This window comes from Pleurodeles waltl, chromosome 2_2 (assembly GCF_031143425.1).
Source record: "Pleurodeles waltl isolate 20211129_DDA chromosome 2_2, aPleWal1.hap1.20221129, whole genome shotgun sequence".
NCBI classification, from domain to species: domain Eukaryota; kingdom Metazoa; phylum Chordata; class Amphibia; order Caudata; family Salamandridae; genus Pleurodeles; species Pleurodeles waltl.
Genome location: NC_090439.1, coordinates 1,119,990,163 through 1,120,003,064, shown reverse-complemented (window position 1 = coordinate 1,120,003,064; position 12,902 = coordinate 1,119,990,163). Strand labels below are relative to the sequence as shown.

Sequence of the window (12,902 nt, the reverse complement as noted above, 5' to 3'; positions counted from 1 at the left end):
GATTTCCTAAATCGCAAATAAGAAATCCCATGCCATTTGAGACAATGGGCTGGGTTTGCATTTCCCAAATAACGATGTTGTCCTGTAAGGTGCTCGGTCCCCAGCCCTTGAAGCCAGACACCTGGATGGTGCCCTCTAAGTCGAGACAGGTGTTTTCTCTACAGCCTTGTGCAGCTGTGTCTAATGCAGCCTTCTCATTGACAGGCGGTGCACGACGCAGAGTTCACCGTGGAGTCCCTCAGAGTGGCCGCAGTAAAAGCAGAAGAGAGGCTGGCTGCAGCGAGGCTCAGATTGAGGGAACGAATGCAGGATGGTAGGTGCAAGGGTCGTGCAAAGGAAAAACGTGTGTATTGTTGGTTAGAAGCAGTCTACAGCCCATCAGATTTAGCCACTGCAGCTGCACTCAGTGAAAGTCAGGATTGGTGCCCTTTTGTAAGTGGTGACGGGAATCCATCGACATAACAAGATTCGTGAAGCCATCAATGGGTGATTGGATGCTGTGAAAAGTGAATCATGCATAAAAACGTACGGCTTTAGCTGCGCCACTCATGAACGCCTCTAACAAAGATTGCAGCAGAACTCATACAGTTCTATTGCATAAGTATTGCATCTTCTCTGTGTATTCTGTGTGTGTTCCACTGGAAAAATAACAGCAAAAACGCCTTCTCTTAAAGTCTTCATTTGGTGTCTTTAATAGAACAGAACTCTCCAATGGGACATCGATATGGAAATCCAAATATTTTTCCAAAAACATGTTTTTTTTTTTTTTTTTTTTGTTATTTAGTACATGAGTATCAAGTAGCACGTCATTCTATGGCAGGACCGGAGGCTTCAGATTATGCTTTCTCTTTCATTTACTGACAACACAGCAGCCAATAAAAAACAGTATCAACTTTTAACTACATATCCCATGAACACTCAGCCATTCAATCATGGTTCTTCTCTGACCATATAAATAGCATAATCACTATAGTCCTTCCTTTTTCTTCTGCAGCAGCCAGTTAAGTGATATTCTCTCATGCTTTATGATTTATTGCTTGTTTTGAGGTGTGTGTATATTCAGTTCTAAAGCGCACTTGCTCGCTATGCTTCGCGCTGCTGCGCTATTATTATTTTTTTCATAGGATCTACAATTCTTTTTTGGAGGCCGATGTGGAGCGGGACCAAGGCCATAGGAGAGGTTCTCTCCGTCCTTCTTTCTTTCTGAGGACATAGTCCTCTTTGTTTCCAGTGCGACGCACGTGCACTGAGCCGGATCAGAGATTTTCCTTCCGATCGGCTCAACGAGTGTGTTTTCGTGCAGGACACACGTTGAAGTGCAGATTGGCCTGGCAATCGTCCGATGGGGCTGAAATAATACAAAGTGGGCCTGGCCCTGGGGGATGTATTATTTAAACTGAGCATTTCCAGCGATTTCACTGCATTATAACATCAGGTGGCTCCTTCCACAAGTAAATTGCTGGCCTAACAGCTTCTGCTGTTTCTATTCACAAAATAGTGCACCTGCTTCAGGGTTCTTCCCCCCTCTTAAACTTCTCCATACCTCCTAAACTATAATATCATGGCGTACTACACAGATGAGGAGGAGCAGTATCAGGAACTGCAGGAAGTGCCGGTGGAGCACCAAATGGAGGAAAGGTTAGTGGAAGCACTTGGACATCATGTGTAGGACTCCGTGAACTAGGCCCTGATACAGGCCTTAAAACTTTTCACCCAACCCTTGACCAATTTTGGCAGGAGAGAGTTTTTGGGCGAAGGCAGTCAACAAAATCGCTTACAAGCTAGTGAATCTATGGCAGTGTCTGGCCTCTCTTTGCAATGCTCTGGTGGTTCTTCCTTGGCAGAAATATTGGTGCAGATGGCAGCTTCAGTGCTGCGCGATCATGAATATGGGAATTTCTTCCCACAAGACTCACCAAATATTTTTCCCACGTCCTCACAATCTTAGTCTGGCTTGCAAGGGCACTCGTCATCTAAGTCAGAGTCAGATGACTCACATGCAGATTCTGTCCCACGCAAAATGTAGCGCAAGTCCCGTCATGTAATTCCTGATGCGCCATCTCCGGCTGGTCGGATTCTCCTATCCTCTCCTGAGGATATAATTTATCCACGTTCCACCAAGTGGGTTCCTAGTGCTGAAGTGGCTTATTATGTGCTAGCTAGGCTGCGGAAAAGTTTTGAAAAGGAAGTGTGCAACACTCTCAGATCGGAATGTCCAAGGCCTTCATTGGTCGGCAAAGTAGCGGGTACTCCAGAGTTGGATCCCAGTATGGTGACATTTCTGAGGAAATTCATGAAGGATCCTAAGAAGGGACTGGACCGCGCTTGGCGTGGTTGCCACGATAAATTATTAGACTTGTCAGGTCCACTGACAAAGATCCTGGATTTAGCTATTGAATATAAAGAAGCTGGATCCAGAAATGTTAGAAATGGGGTCTTTGGTTGACAGTCAGGTTACCCCCTGTTCAAGCAAGGACCCTCACTCTAGTTAGGATAAAAGAGAATCACCCTCAGCTAACCCCTGCTTACCCCCTTGGTAGCTTGGCAGAGCAGTAGGCTTAACCTCAGAGTGCTGGGCGTAAAGTATTTGTACCAACACACACAGTAACTTAATGAAAACACTACAAAATGACACAACACCAGTTTAGAAAAATAGGAAATATTTATCTAGACAAAACAAGACCAAAACGACAAAAATCCAACATACACAAGTCAAGTTATGATTTTTTAAAGGTTTAAAATAAAAAGAGTCTTTAGGTAGTTGTAACAACACACTAGCGCTGCTAGCGTGTAAATGTACCTGGTTTGCGTCAAAAATAACCCCGCACGGGCGGTGTGCGTCGAAAATAACCCTGCACGGTTATATGCGTCGAAAACAGCTCGGCACGGCGATGCGCGTCGAAAAAGCCAGCCACGCGACGGTCCGAAAGTCCCGCGGCGCAGGTTGCGATCTCTCAGCCTTCGTCAGCGATGCTGCGCGTCGTTTCTCCTGCTCCGGGCATCGATTCTCCGGTCGCGTTTCCTGCGGCGTCGTTTCTCAGCTGCGGAGCCGGCGTCGCGTCGTTTTCTCAGCCGCGATCGGATTCGCGTCGATCTTTTCTCCGCACGGCGCTCGGTGCGTGTATTTTTGTCCTTAGGCTGCCAGCCTCTCCTTTCAGGGTCCCAGGAACTGGAAGGGCACCACAAAGCAGAGTAGGGGTCTCTCCAGAGACTCCAGGTGCTGGCAGGAAGAAGTCTTTGCTATCCCTGAGACTTCAACAACAGGAGGCAAGCTCTACATCAAGCCCTTGGAGATTTCTTCTTCAAGATGGAAGGCACACAAAGTCCAGTCTTTGCCCTCTTACTCTGGCAGAAGCAGCACTGCAGGAAAGCTCCACAAAGCACAGTCACAGGCAGGGCAGCACGTTTTCCTCAGCTATCAGCTCTTCTCCAGGCAGAGGTTCCTCTTGGTTCCAGAAGTGTTTCTCAAGTTTGTAAGTTTGGGTGCCCTTCTTATACCCATTTTAGTCTTTGAAGTCACCTTTCTTCAAAGGGGACTCACACCTTCTTGTGAAATCCTGCCTTGCCCAGGCAAGGCCTCAGACACACACCAGGGGGCTGGAGACAGCATTGTCAGAGGCAGGCACAGTCCTTTCAGATGAGAGTGACCACTCCACCCCTCCCTCCTAGCAGAGATGGCTAATCAGGAAATGCAGATCACACCCCAGCTCCCTTTGTGTCACTGTCTGGTGTGAGGTGAAAAACAACCCAACTGTCAAACTGACCCAGACAGGGAATCCACAAACCAGGCAGAGTCACAGAATGGTTTAAGCAAGAAAATGCTCACTTTCTAAAAGTGGCATTTCCAAACGCACAATCTTAAAATCAACTTTACTAAAAGATGTATTTTTAAATTGTGAGTTCAGGGATCCCAAACTCCACCTGTCCATCTACTCTCTAGGGGAATCTACACTTTAATCATATTTAAAGGTAGCCCCCATATTATCCTATGAGAGAGAGACAGACCTTGCAACAGTGAAAACGAAATTGGCAGTATTTCACTGTCAGGACATATAAACCACATTACTATATGTCCTACCTTATCCATACACTGCACCCTGCCCTTGGGGCTACCTAGGGCCTACCTTAGGGGTGCCTTACATGTAAGGAAAGGGAAGGTTTAGGCCTGGCAAGTGGGTACACTTGCCAAGTCGAATTTACAGTGTAAAAATACACATACAGACACTGCAGGGGCAGGTCTGAGACATGATTACAGAGCTACTTATGTGGGTGGCACAACCAGTGCTGCAGGCCCACTAGTAGCATTTGATTTACAGGCCCTGGCACCTCTAGTGCACCTTACTAGGGACTTACTAGTAAATCAAATATGCCAATCATGGATAAACCACTTACATACAATTTAGACAGGAGAGCACTTGCACTTTAGCACTGGTTAGCAGTGGTAAAGTGCTCAGAGTCGAAAAGCCAACAGCAACATGTCAGAAAAATATAGGAGGCAGGAGGCAAAAAAAGTCTGGGGATGACCCTGCATAAGCAAAAGTCCAACACGACCCCCTACCAGCCTAAAGCCAGGGGAGAACAATCAATACCTTGATGTACTTCCCTGATTGGGGCGATAGAACAAGGACCCAGGCCCACAACAGCAGGGGCATGTTCCAGTTCTACGCCTTCCTGACTCCAGTTGGATCCCTCTGTCCATACTCTCAGGGCCCACTAAGCTAACCCATGGGGAACCCTTCTCCACATCTACAGACACCATCTGTGCAACACCTAACTTTACTTTGCTCACAGATGTATTGCAATGGGCAGATAGTACCACCAGGGCCAACACGGTGGTGTTGCCCACTCCACCCCCGGGGTGTGACTCTCGTCCTCCCCCCCCCAGGGGCAACTCTGTCCACCAGGACAGCAAGCCACAGTGGCCCCAGACAACTGTCAGGGATGAGAACCCGACCTCAGGCCTCTCTAACCACTGTGACTGTGGAGAGTGGGGGGTGGTAGCCCCAGGTGCCTGGCACCCTTTGACCACTCTCTCTTCCACCAGGTCAGGGATGTTAACCTGACCCTGGTCCTCCCCTCTGGGGCTCTGTACCCTCCCTGCAGAAGCGGCACCCCCAGAGTCAAAAACTGTCAGGGTGCTTGTAGAAGCAGTCCTGCACAATTCTTCCATCAGTGCAGGGATGTTAACCTGCAACTGATCCTCCAACCTGGGGTCTGTACCTTCAGGTTGGACCAGGGCCAGGGGTGAGGCTTCCCTCCCCCTGCCCTCTCTTCTGGGGTCCTGAACCACCCAACTAGGAGTGGCCCCCCCAGAAGACAACATGGTAGGGGCACTGTTAGCAGTAGCCCCTTCCTCCAGGTCAGGGGGGACACCCTTAACCTGGCCTCCCAATCCAGGGTCTGTACCCACAGACTGGATCACTGCCTGGCAAACCAGGACTTCCTGGGGGGCATACCTACCCCCTACCAGGTCAGAGTTTACCCTCTGAACCTGGTCATCCAACCCAGGGTCACCACCCGGCGGTTGAACCACTGCCTGGCACACCAGGACTTCCTTGGGAGCACACTTACCCCCCATCAGGTCAGAGTTTACCCCCTGAACCTGATCATTCAACCCAGAGTCACCACCCTGCGGTTGAACCATTGCCTGGCACACCAGGACTTCCAGGGGGGCACACTTACCCCCCTCAAGGGACACACTGTCCCGAAGGGCCACACAAGAGTCTGGCTGGCGCAGGTCTCCTGACCTCTGCCCATGTGACAGAGTCTGGATTCCCCCCAGCCCAGAAATGGTCTCACCAAGGTCATTCATGGGGGGCTCTGCTCTCAGAGCTGACCCCTGACCCTCCAGGTTCTCCACTGGGGTCCGCAACCCCCTCTCAACCCTCTGTCTGGACTTCTGCACCCCCTCACTAGGAGTGGTACTGCCAGACACCAGAACTGGTGGGACGCTGGCTACAGCCGCCCCCCCAAGTTCTCCTGACACTGTGGGGTCTCCCTCAACAGATGGCCCTATGGTACAGGCTAGGCTCCCCTCCTGGTGTTCCCGCAGGGAACCCTCCAGGACCTGGGACCGGATCTCGGGCACCTTGGGCCTCAACCCATCCCCATTCCCTCTCCTCTGAGACTGGACATGGGGTCCCTCACCCATCCCACTACACTGGGACCTACCTGGGACACTACAATCCTTCCCTACCTCACCTGGTTGGGAACTACCTAGACCACTCCTCTCAGGAGCACCCCCAAATGCCTCTTCAGACTCTGTGGTACTCACCCAGAAGTCTGCCTCCATTGTAAGCTCCCTGGGGTCAGAGAACTCACACTCCACCTGGTGTTGGCATAGCTCTGGAAAATAAGGACTAGACATATGCTCTCCAGCAATTACATCACTCAGCCCCTCACATGAATTAACCAAAGTACCCTTCACCCAACCATCCAGTGACTCTGCTTTGAAAAAGCACCCCACATCACCCTCCTGAGACTGGTGGGACAGTACCTGACTGTCCCTGACACTCAACCCACACTCTTCTGGGATGTCTTCACACTCCATAACCAGGACTTCTACCTGGGGGGAACCCCTCTCCCTGTCACTCTCACCTAGAGTCAGTAGAGTGTCCCTCCCACCAGTAGGAATATGACTCCCCATGCCAGTTCCCCAATCCACCTCAGGGACCCTGTGCATCACTGGAGCTACCTCATACCCCTGAACCTCCTGGCGTGTGTTAACTCCCTCCTTCAAGTAGGGCACCACCTCTCTGGGCATGTGCACTTCTGCAGCATCACTGGATATACAATTGTTGCTGCCACCATTCCAGCTGGACTCAGCCCTCATGACTTCCAGCTCTTTCAATTTAAGCTCGTAAGCATAAATCATTTTTTTAATCTCTAAGTTCCTCCTCCTTTCTTCCAACTCCCAATTGAGCTTTTTCATCTCCCATTGGAACTCCCTCTCTGCCTGTCTGTCCTGTAACTCTTCAGGAGTCAGACCCTTGGGTGACACCCTGCCATCCCTCCTGGGGACCCTCCCCCCAGGCGTAACAGGTTCCTCCACTACACCACTGTGTATCCTCTGCACTTCCCCCCCCATATTCTCCTCCTCTGTGTGCCTTCCAGCCTTCTTGATTGTCACCCAGGCCCTCTGTGCCTGTTGCAGCTCCCCCTCCCTGGTGGAGCTCTCAGTGGGACAGTCAAGATCTTTAAGGAACTGTTTCAATTGAGCAACTGAGTACTCCTTCAGTTTCTCCATTTCAAACACAGCTCCAGCTGTTGCATCTCCAGATTGAGACATGATGGTCACAAGTGCAAAGTTCCAAAAGGCAGAAAAAAATAATTTCCCAATGAAGTAAAAAGAATCAGTCAAGGGATCAGCAAAATCATGGAAGTAGAATAAAAAGAGTCCTTAAGAGAAAAATCAAAAGATCACCAAACAAGTAGTATGTGGTCACGTAGTGGTCTGAGATCAAAACAGTAGTGTACACTTAATTACTGTATGTCAAGTACAAACACAAGTCCAATCCCAACCGCTGGTCACCAATGTTAGAAATGGGGTCTTTGGTTGACAGTCAGGTTACCCCCTGTTCAAGCAAGGACCCTCACTCTAGTTAGGATAAAAGAGAATCACCCTCAGCTAACCCCTGCTTACCCCCTTGGTAGCTTGGCAGAGCAGTAGGCTTAACCTCAGAGTGCTGGGCGTAAAGTATTTGTACCAACACACACAGTAACTTAATGAAAACACTACAAAATGACACAACACCAGTTTAGAAAAATAGGAAATATTTATCTAGACAAAACAAGACCAAAACGACAAAAATCCAACATACACAAGTCAAGTTATGATTTTTTAAAGGTTTAAAATAAAAAGAGTCTTTAGGTAGTTGTAACAACACACTAGCGCTGCTAGCGTGTAAATGTACCTGGTTTGCGTCAAAAATAACCCCGCACGGGCGGTGTGCGTCGAAAATAACCCTGCACGGTTATATGCGTCGAAAACAGCTCGGCACGGCGATGCGCGTCGAAAAAGCCAGCCACGCGACGGTCCGAAAGTCCCGCGGCGCAGGTTGCGATCTCTCAGCCTTCGTCAGCGATGCTGCGCGTCGTTTCTCCTGCTCCGGGCGTCGATTCTCCGGTCGCGTTTCCTGCGGCGTCGTTTCTCAGCTGCGGAGCCGGCGTCGCGTCGTTTTCTCAGCCGCGATCGGATTCGCGTCGATCTTTTCTCCGCACGGCGCTCGGTGCGTGTATTTTTGTCCTTAGGCTGCCAGCCTCTCCTTTCAGGGTCCCAGGAACTGGAAGGGCACCACAAAGCAGAGTAGGGGTCTCTCCAGAGACTCCAGGTGCTGGCAGGAAGAAGTCTTTGCTATCCCTGAGACTTCAACAACAGGAGGCAAGCTCTACATCAAGCCCTTGGAGATTTCTTCTTCAAGATGGAAGGCACACAAAGTCCAGTCTTTGCCCTCTTACTCTGGCAGAAGCAGCACTGCAGGAAAGCTCCACAAAGCACAGTCACAGGCAGGGCAGCACGTTTTCCTCAGCTATCAGCTCTTCTCCAGGCAGAGGTTCCTCTTGGTTCCAGAAGTGTTTCTCAAGTTTGTAAGTTTGGGTGCCCTTCTTATACCCATTTTAGTCTTTGAAGTCACCTTTCTTCAAAGGGGACTCACACCTTCTTGTGAAATCCTGCCTTGCCCAGGCAAGGCCTCAGACACACACCAGGGGGCTGGAGACAGCATTGTCAGAGGCAGGCACAGTCCTTTCAGATGAGAGTGACCACTCCACCCCTCCCTCCTAGCAGAGATGGCTAATCAGGAAATGCAGATCACACCCCAGCTCCCTTTGTGTCACTGTCTGGTGTGAGGTGAAAAACAACCCAACTGTCAAACTGACCCAGACAGGGAATCCACAAACCAGGCAGAGTCACAGAATGGTTTAAGCAAGAAAATGCTCACTTTCTAAAAGTGGCATTTCCAAACGCACAATCTTAAAATCAACTTTACTAAAAGATGTATTTTTAAATTGTGAGTTCAGGGATCCCAAACTCCACCTGTCCATCTACTCTCTAGGGGAATCTACACTTTAATCATATTTAAAGGTAGCCCCCATATTATCCTATGAGAGAGAGACAGACCTTGCAACAGTGAAAACGAAATTGGCAGTATTTCACTGTCAGGACATATAAACCACATTACTATATGTCCTATCTTATCCATACACTGCACCCTGCCCTTGGGGCTACCTAGGGCCTACCTTAGGGGTGCCTTACATGTAAGGAAAGGGAAGGTTTAGGCCTGGCAAGTGGGTACACTTGCCAAGTCGAATTTACAGTGTAAAAATATACATACAGACACTGCATGGGCAGGTCTGAGACATGATTACAGAGCTACTTATGTGGGTGGCACAACCAGTGCTGCAGGCCCACTAGTAGCATTTGATTTACAGGCCCTGGCACCTCTAGTGCACCTTACTAGGGACTTACTAGTAAATCAAATATGCCAATCATGGATAAACCACTTACATACAATTTAGACAGGAGAGCATATGCACTTTAGCACTGGTTAGCAGTGGTAAAGTGCTCAGAGTCGAAAAGCCAACAGCAACATGTCAGAAAAATATAGGAGGCAGGAGGCAAAAAAAGTCTGGGGATGACCCTGCATAAGCAAAAGTCCAACACAGACGTTGTGCTGGAATGTGCGCAACGTGCTATCTGTCTTTTGGGCAATGCCAACTGTGCCATGTTGACTGAACGCGGGTGCTCCTTCTTAATATGCCTTGGCCCCAAATTGGCAGAGTTAGCAACTAATGAGGCTGGTTCCGTAGCCAGTCATATGCTATTTGGCGATAAGTTTTTTCAAAGATTTGGGCAAATGTGTGTGACCTTCACTGCTCTGGACAAAGCCCAGTTTAATATCAAGAAAGTATTCAATAATGCTCTTTGTGCCCGGACCGGGCGCTTCAGAGGCCGAGCACCAGACTGTAGATTTCAGGCTTCCAGATTTACCACTCAAAGGGGCAAGGGAAGTTCCTCAGACTATCAGACCTTCTACCCCAATCGTTATAGAGGATGTGGCCGTTCCTTCAGAGGGTATCGTGGAGGAGGTTCCACTCAAGACAGCAATACCTCAGGTAAGGGTCATTCCATTTTCGCAAGTAATTTTGTGGGGCAGGGTGCAGCAGTTCCTACTAGCATGGCAACTATTACACAGGACCCATGGGTATTACAAATGGTCCAGGATTTCCACCTACAGTTTTACGCTTCCCCAGTGCAGATGGTTCTTCCTCCTCCGCTTTTTTTTTCCTTTGTAGATTGTGCAGTTATCGAAGAGATTTTTGAGCTGATACAGAAAGTGGCAGTTGTACAGACGTCGCCTCAGCCTCACAGATTTGTAAGCACAATTTTCTTAGTACATAAGAAGGAGGGCAGTTCCCGCTTGGTACTAAATCTAAAACATTTCAATTCATGGGTTGTATACCACCATTTCAAGATGGAGGGCATACATCTTCTCCGAGACATGTTAAGAGACGGAGATTGGATGGTGCGATTGATATCAAAGAGGTGTACCTTTCAGTTTTCTTCAATTCTAATGGGGGTCCCGTTGGTTCGAATTCACTGCTGTTCCCTTCAGGCTGTCCTCAGCTCCCTGGTTTTTCACCAAGCTTCTTCGACCGGTGGTGCAATTTTTGAGGGTCGAGGAGTGAGACTTATCGTATACCTTGATGACATTCTAATTATGGCCCAAGACAAAGCCACAATCCTTTGCCATCTCAATTGGACACTCCAATTGTTACAAGATCTGGGGTTTGCCATCAATTCGGAGAAATCCAGCATAGTGCCTGCACAGACTATTGAGTTCTTAGGTTTTCAGATCGACTCTGTCAAGACTTTGTTACTCCTCCCTTTAAGCAAACGGACTGCGATCAAGAAAGAGTTGAGGAGAGCCTTTGCCTCTCCGACAATATCATTGAGGACATTGGCATGCCTAGTAAGCCTTCTTGCATCATCAATTCAAGCAATGCTTCCGGGGTGCTGCAATACAGGGCCCATTCAGAGGCTGAAGATTTTACATCTTTGGAAAGGTCTTCAGTATTCTAGTTGGTTCCGCTCACAGAGGAAGCCAAGACCAAAATCTCTTGGTGGCTCTTCCACATGGATGCCTGGAATGGCGGAAAGATATTTACCTCCAGTCAAGATGTGATAATAGAGTCAGATGCCAGCCACCTGGGGGGATCGTTGCGGCTCAGTGGAGACTGGGGGTTGTTGGTCCCCGGGGGGATTGAACTATCACATAAATTGTCTGGAACTCTTAGCGGGCGTTTGCAATCAGATCACTTTCCCCTCACAGTGTCCATTGTTGCATCCCTCTTCGGATGGACAATGTGTCCACTGTCAGGTATATCAATCGCCTAGGAGGGACCCGATCTCCTCTATTAGCAGAGATCGTGAAGGATTTTTGGCAGTATTGTCTGCATCACCAGATTTCGGTGATAGCGGAGGACATTCCGGGTCGTTCCATTTCTACAGCGATTGGAATTTGCGTCTCCTGCGGGATGGCAGCGATTGGAAGCTCAAACCTCAGATTTTCCATGCTCTTCAGCTGAGTTGGGGTATTTGTCAGGTAGATTTGTTTGCTTTCCGGTTGAACAACCAGATTCCGTGTTACTTCAGCTGGAGGCCGGACCCTTAGTCCAGGGGGATAGATGCATTCCTTCAACCGTGGCTAGGGGATCTGCTTTATGCGTTTCCCCCCTTCGCAATAATTCAGCATGTTCTGGCCCAAGTACTGCGACATCAAGCGGAAATTATCTTGGTGACTCCATATTGGAGAGCACAGCCTTGGTTTCCATCTGCGATGGACCTCTTGTGTGACTTTCCAGTGATGCTACCAGTGCACAAGAATCTTCTCATTAGGCAAGTCGCACCCTCTGATTCTACAGGGAATATTTGCCCTGATGGCTTGGAGACTTTCAGGAGACGATGGCAAGTGCCTGGAGTTTGGAATCTGCACTGTTTTGTTTATCGCGGTCTTGGGCTCCCTCCACTCATAAAAGATATGAGCAAGCCTGGAGGAAATGGTTGTATTGGTGCAGTGAAAGGAGTTTGGATCCCGTGGGGTCAGAGATTCATGTCATAGCCAATTTTCTAGCCAGCTTGGCTTCCCAAGGTTTGGCTTATAGGACAATTAATAATTGTCGTTCCGCTCTTTCAGCTGGTCATCCTCATGTTCAGGGTAGACCGGTGGGGGAACATCCCTTAATTTGTATAATTCTTACAGGCATTTGTATAGTAAAACCCTCTCAGCCAAAATATACATCTTTGTGGGATGTTAATATTGTCCTTTGTTTTCTTAGAAATTGGCCTTCTAATGAGGACTTGTATAGTAACCATTTGTCAGCAAAACTTACAATGCTACTATGTTTACACTCTTGTAGAAGAGTTTCTGATGTTAAAGCTTTGGACTAGAGGTAGAGTATTTACTCCTGAAGGAGTAACTTTTTCCATTACCAGACGTACTAAGCCTTCATCAAAGTGTATTTCATATCTGTCTTTTCCACATAATAAAAAGGTATGTGTTGTTCAGTGTATAAAGGCTTATGAGGATTGTACGTGTGAATTCAGACAGGATATTTCTGGTCAATTGTTAATTTCTTTGCAGAAGCCTTTCCGTCCAGTCACTGTAGCAACTTTGGCTAGTTGGGTCAAATGGTTATTGGCAGAAGCAGGTATAGATGTAAACATCTTTGGGGCTCATTCTGTCAGAGGAGCTATGGCTTCTAAATCTTTTTCAACAGAGCTAGATTGGAGGATATTATGGCAGCAGCAGCCTGGACAAATGACTCCACCTTCAAACTATTTTTTCATAAACCTATTGTTTATGTAGTATCTGATGTAGTAAATAGACTTTAAACTAGCATAA

General features: G+C 48.3%; 1 protein-coding gene across 7 annotated transcripts in view; it reads left to right on the top strand.

Moving 5' to 3' along the window:
* Window positions 1-12,902, top strand: part of IQANK1 (IQ motif and ankyrin repeat containing 1) — a 338,309-nt gene that overhangs the window by 255,798 nt on the left and 69,609 nt on the right. For all 7 annotated transcript variants that reach the window (XM_069220930.1, XM_069220928.1, XM_069220926.1 and 4 more), the window contains one exon: window positions 205-313. In XM_069220930.1, coding sequence (XP_069077031.1) covers window positions 205-313 — 109 coding nt within the window. The remainder of the gene's footprint in view (window positions 1-204; window positions 314-12,902) is intronic.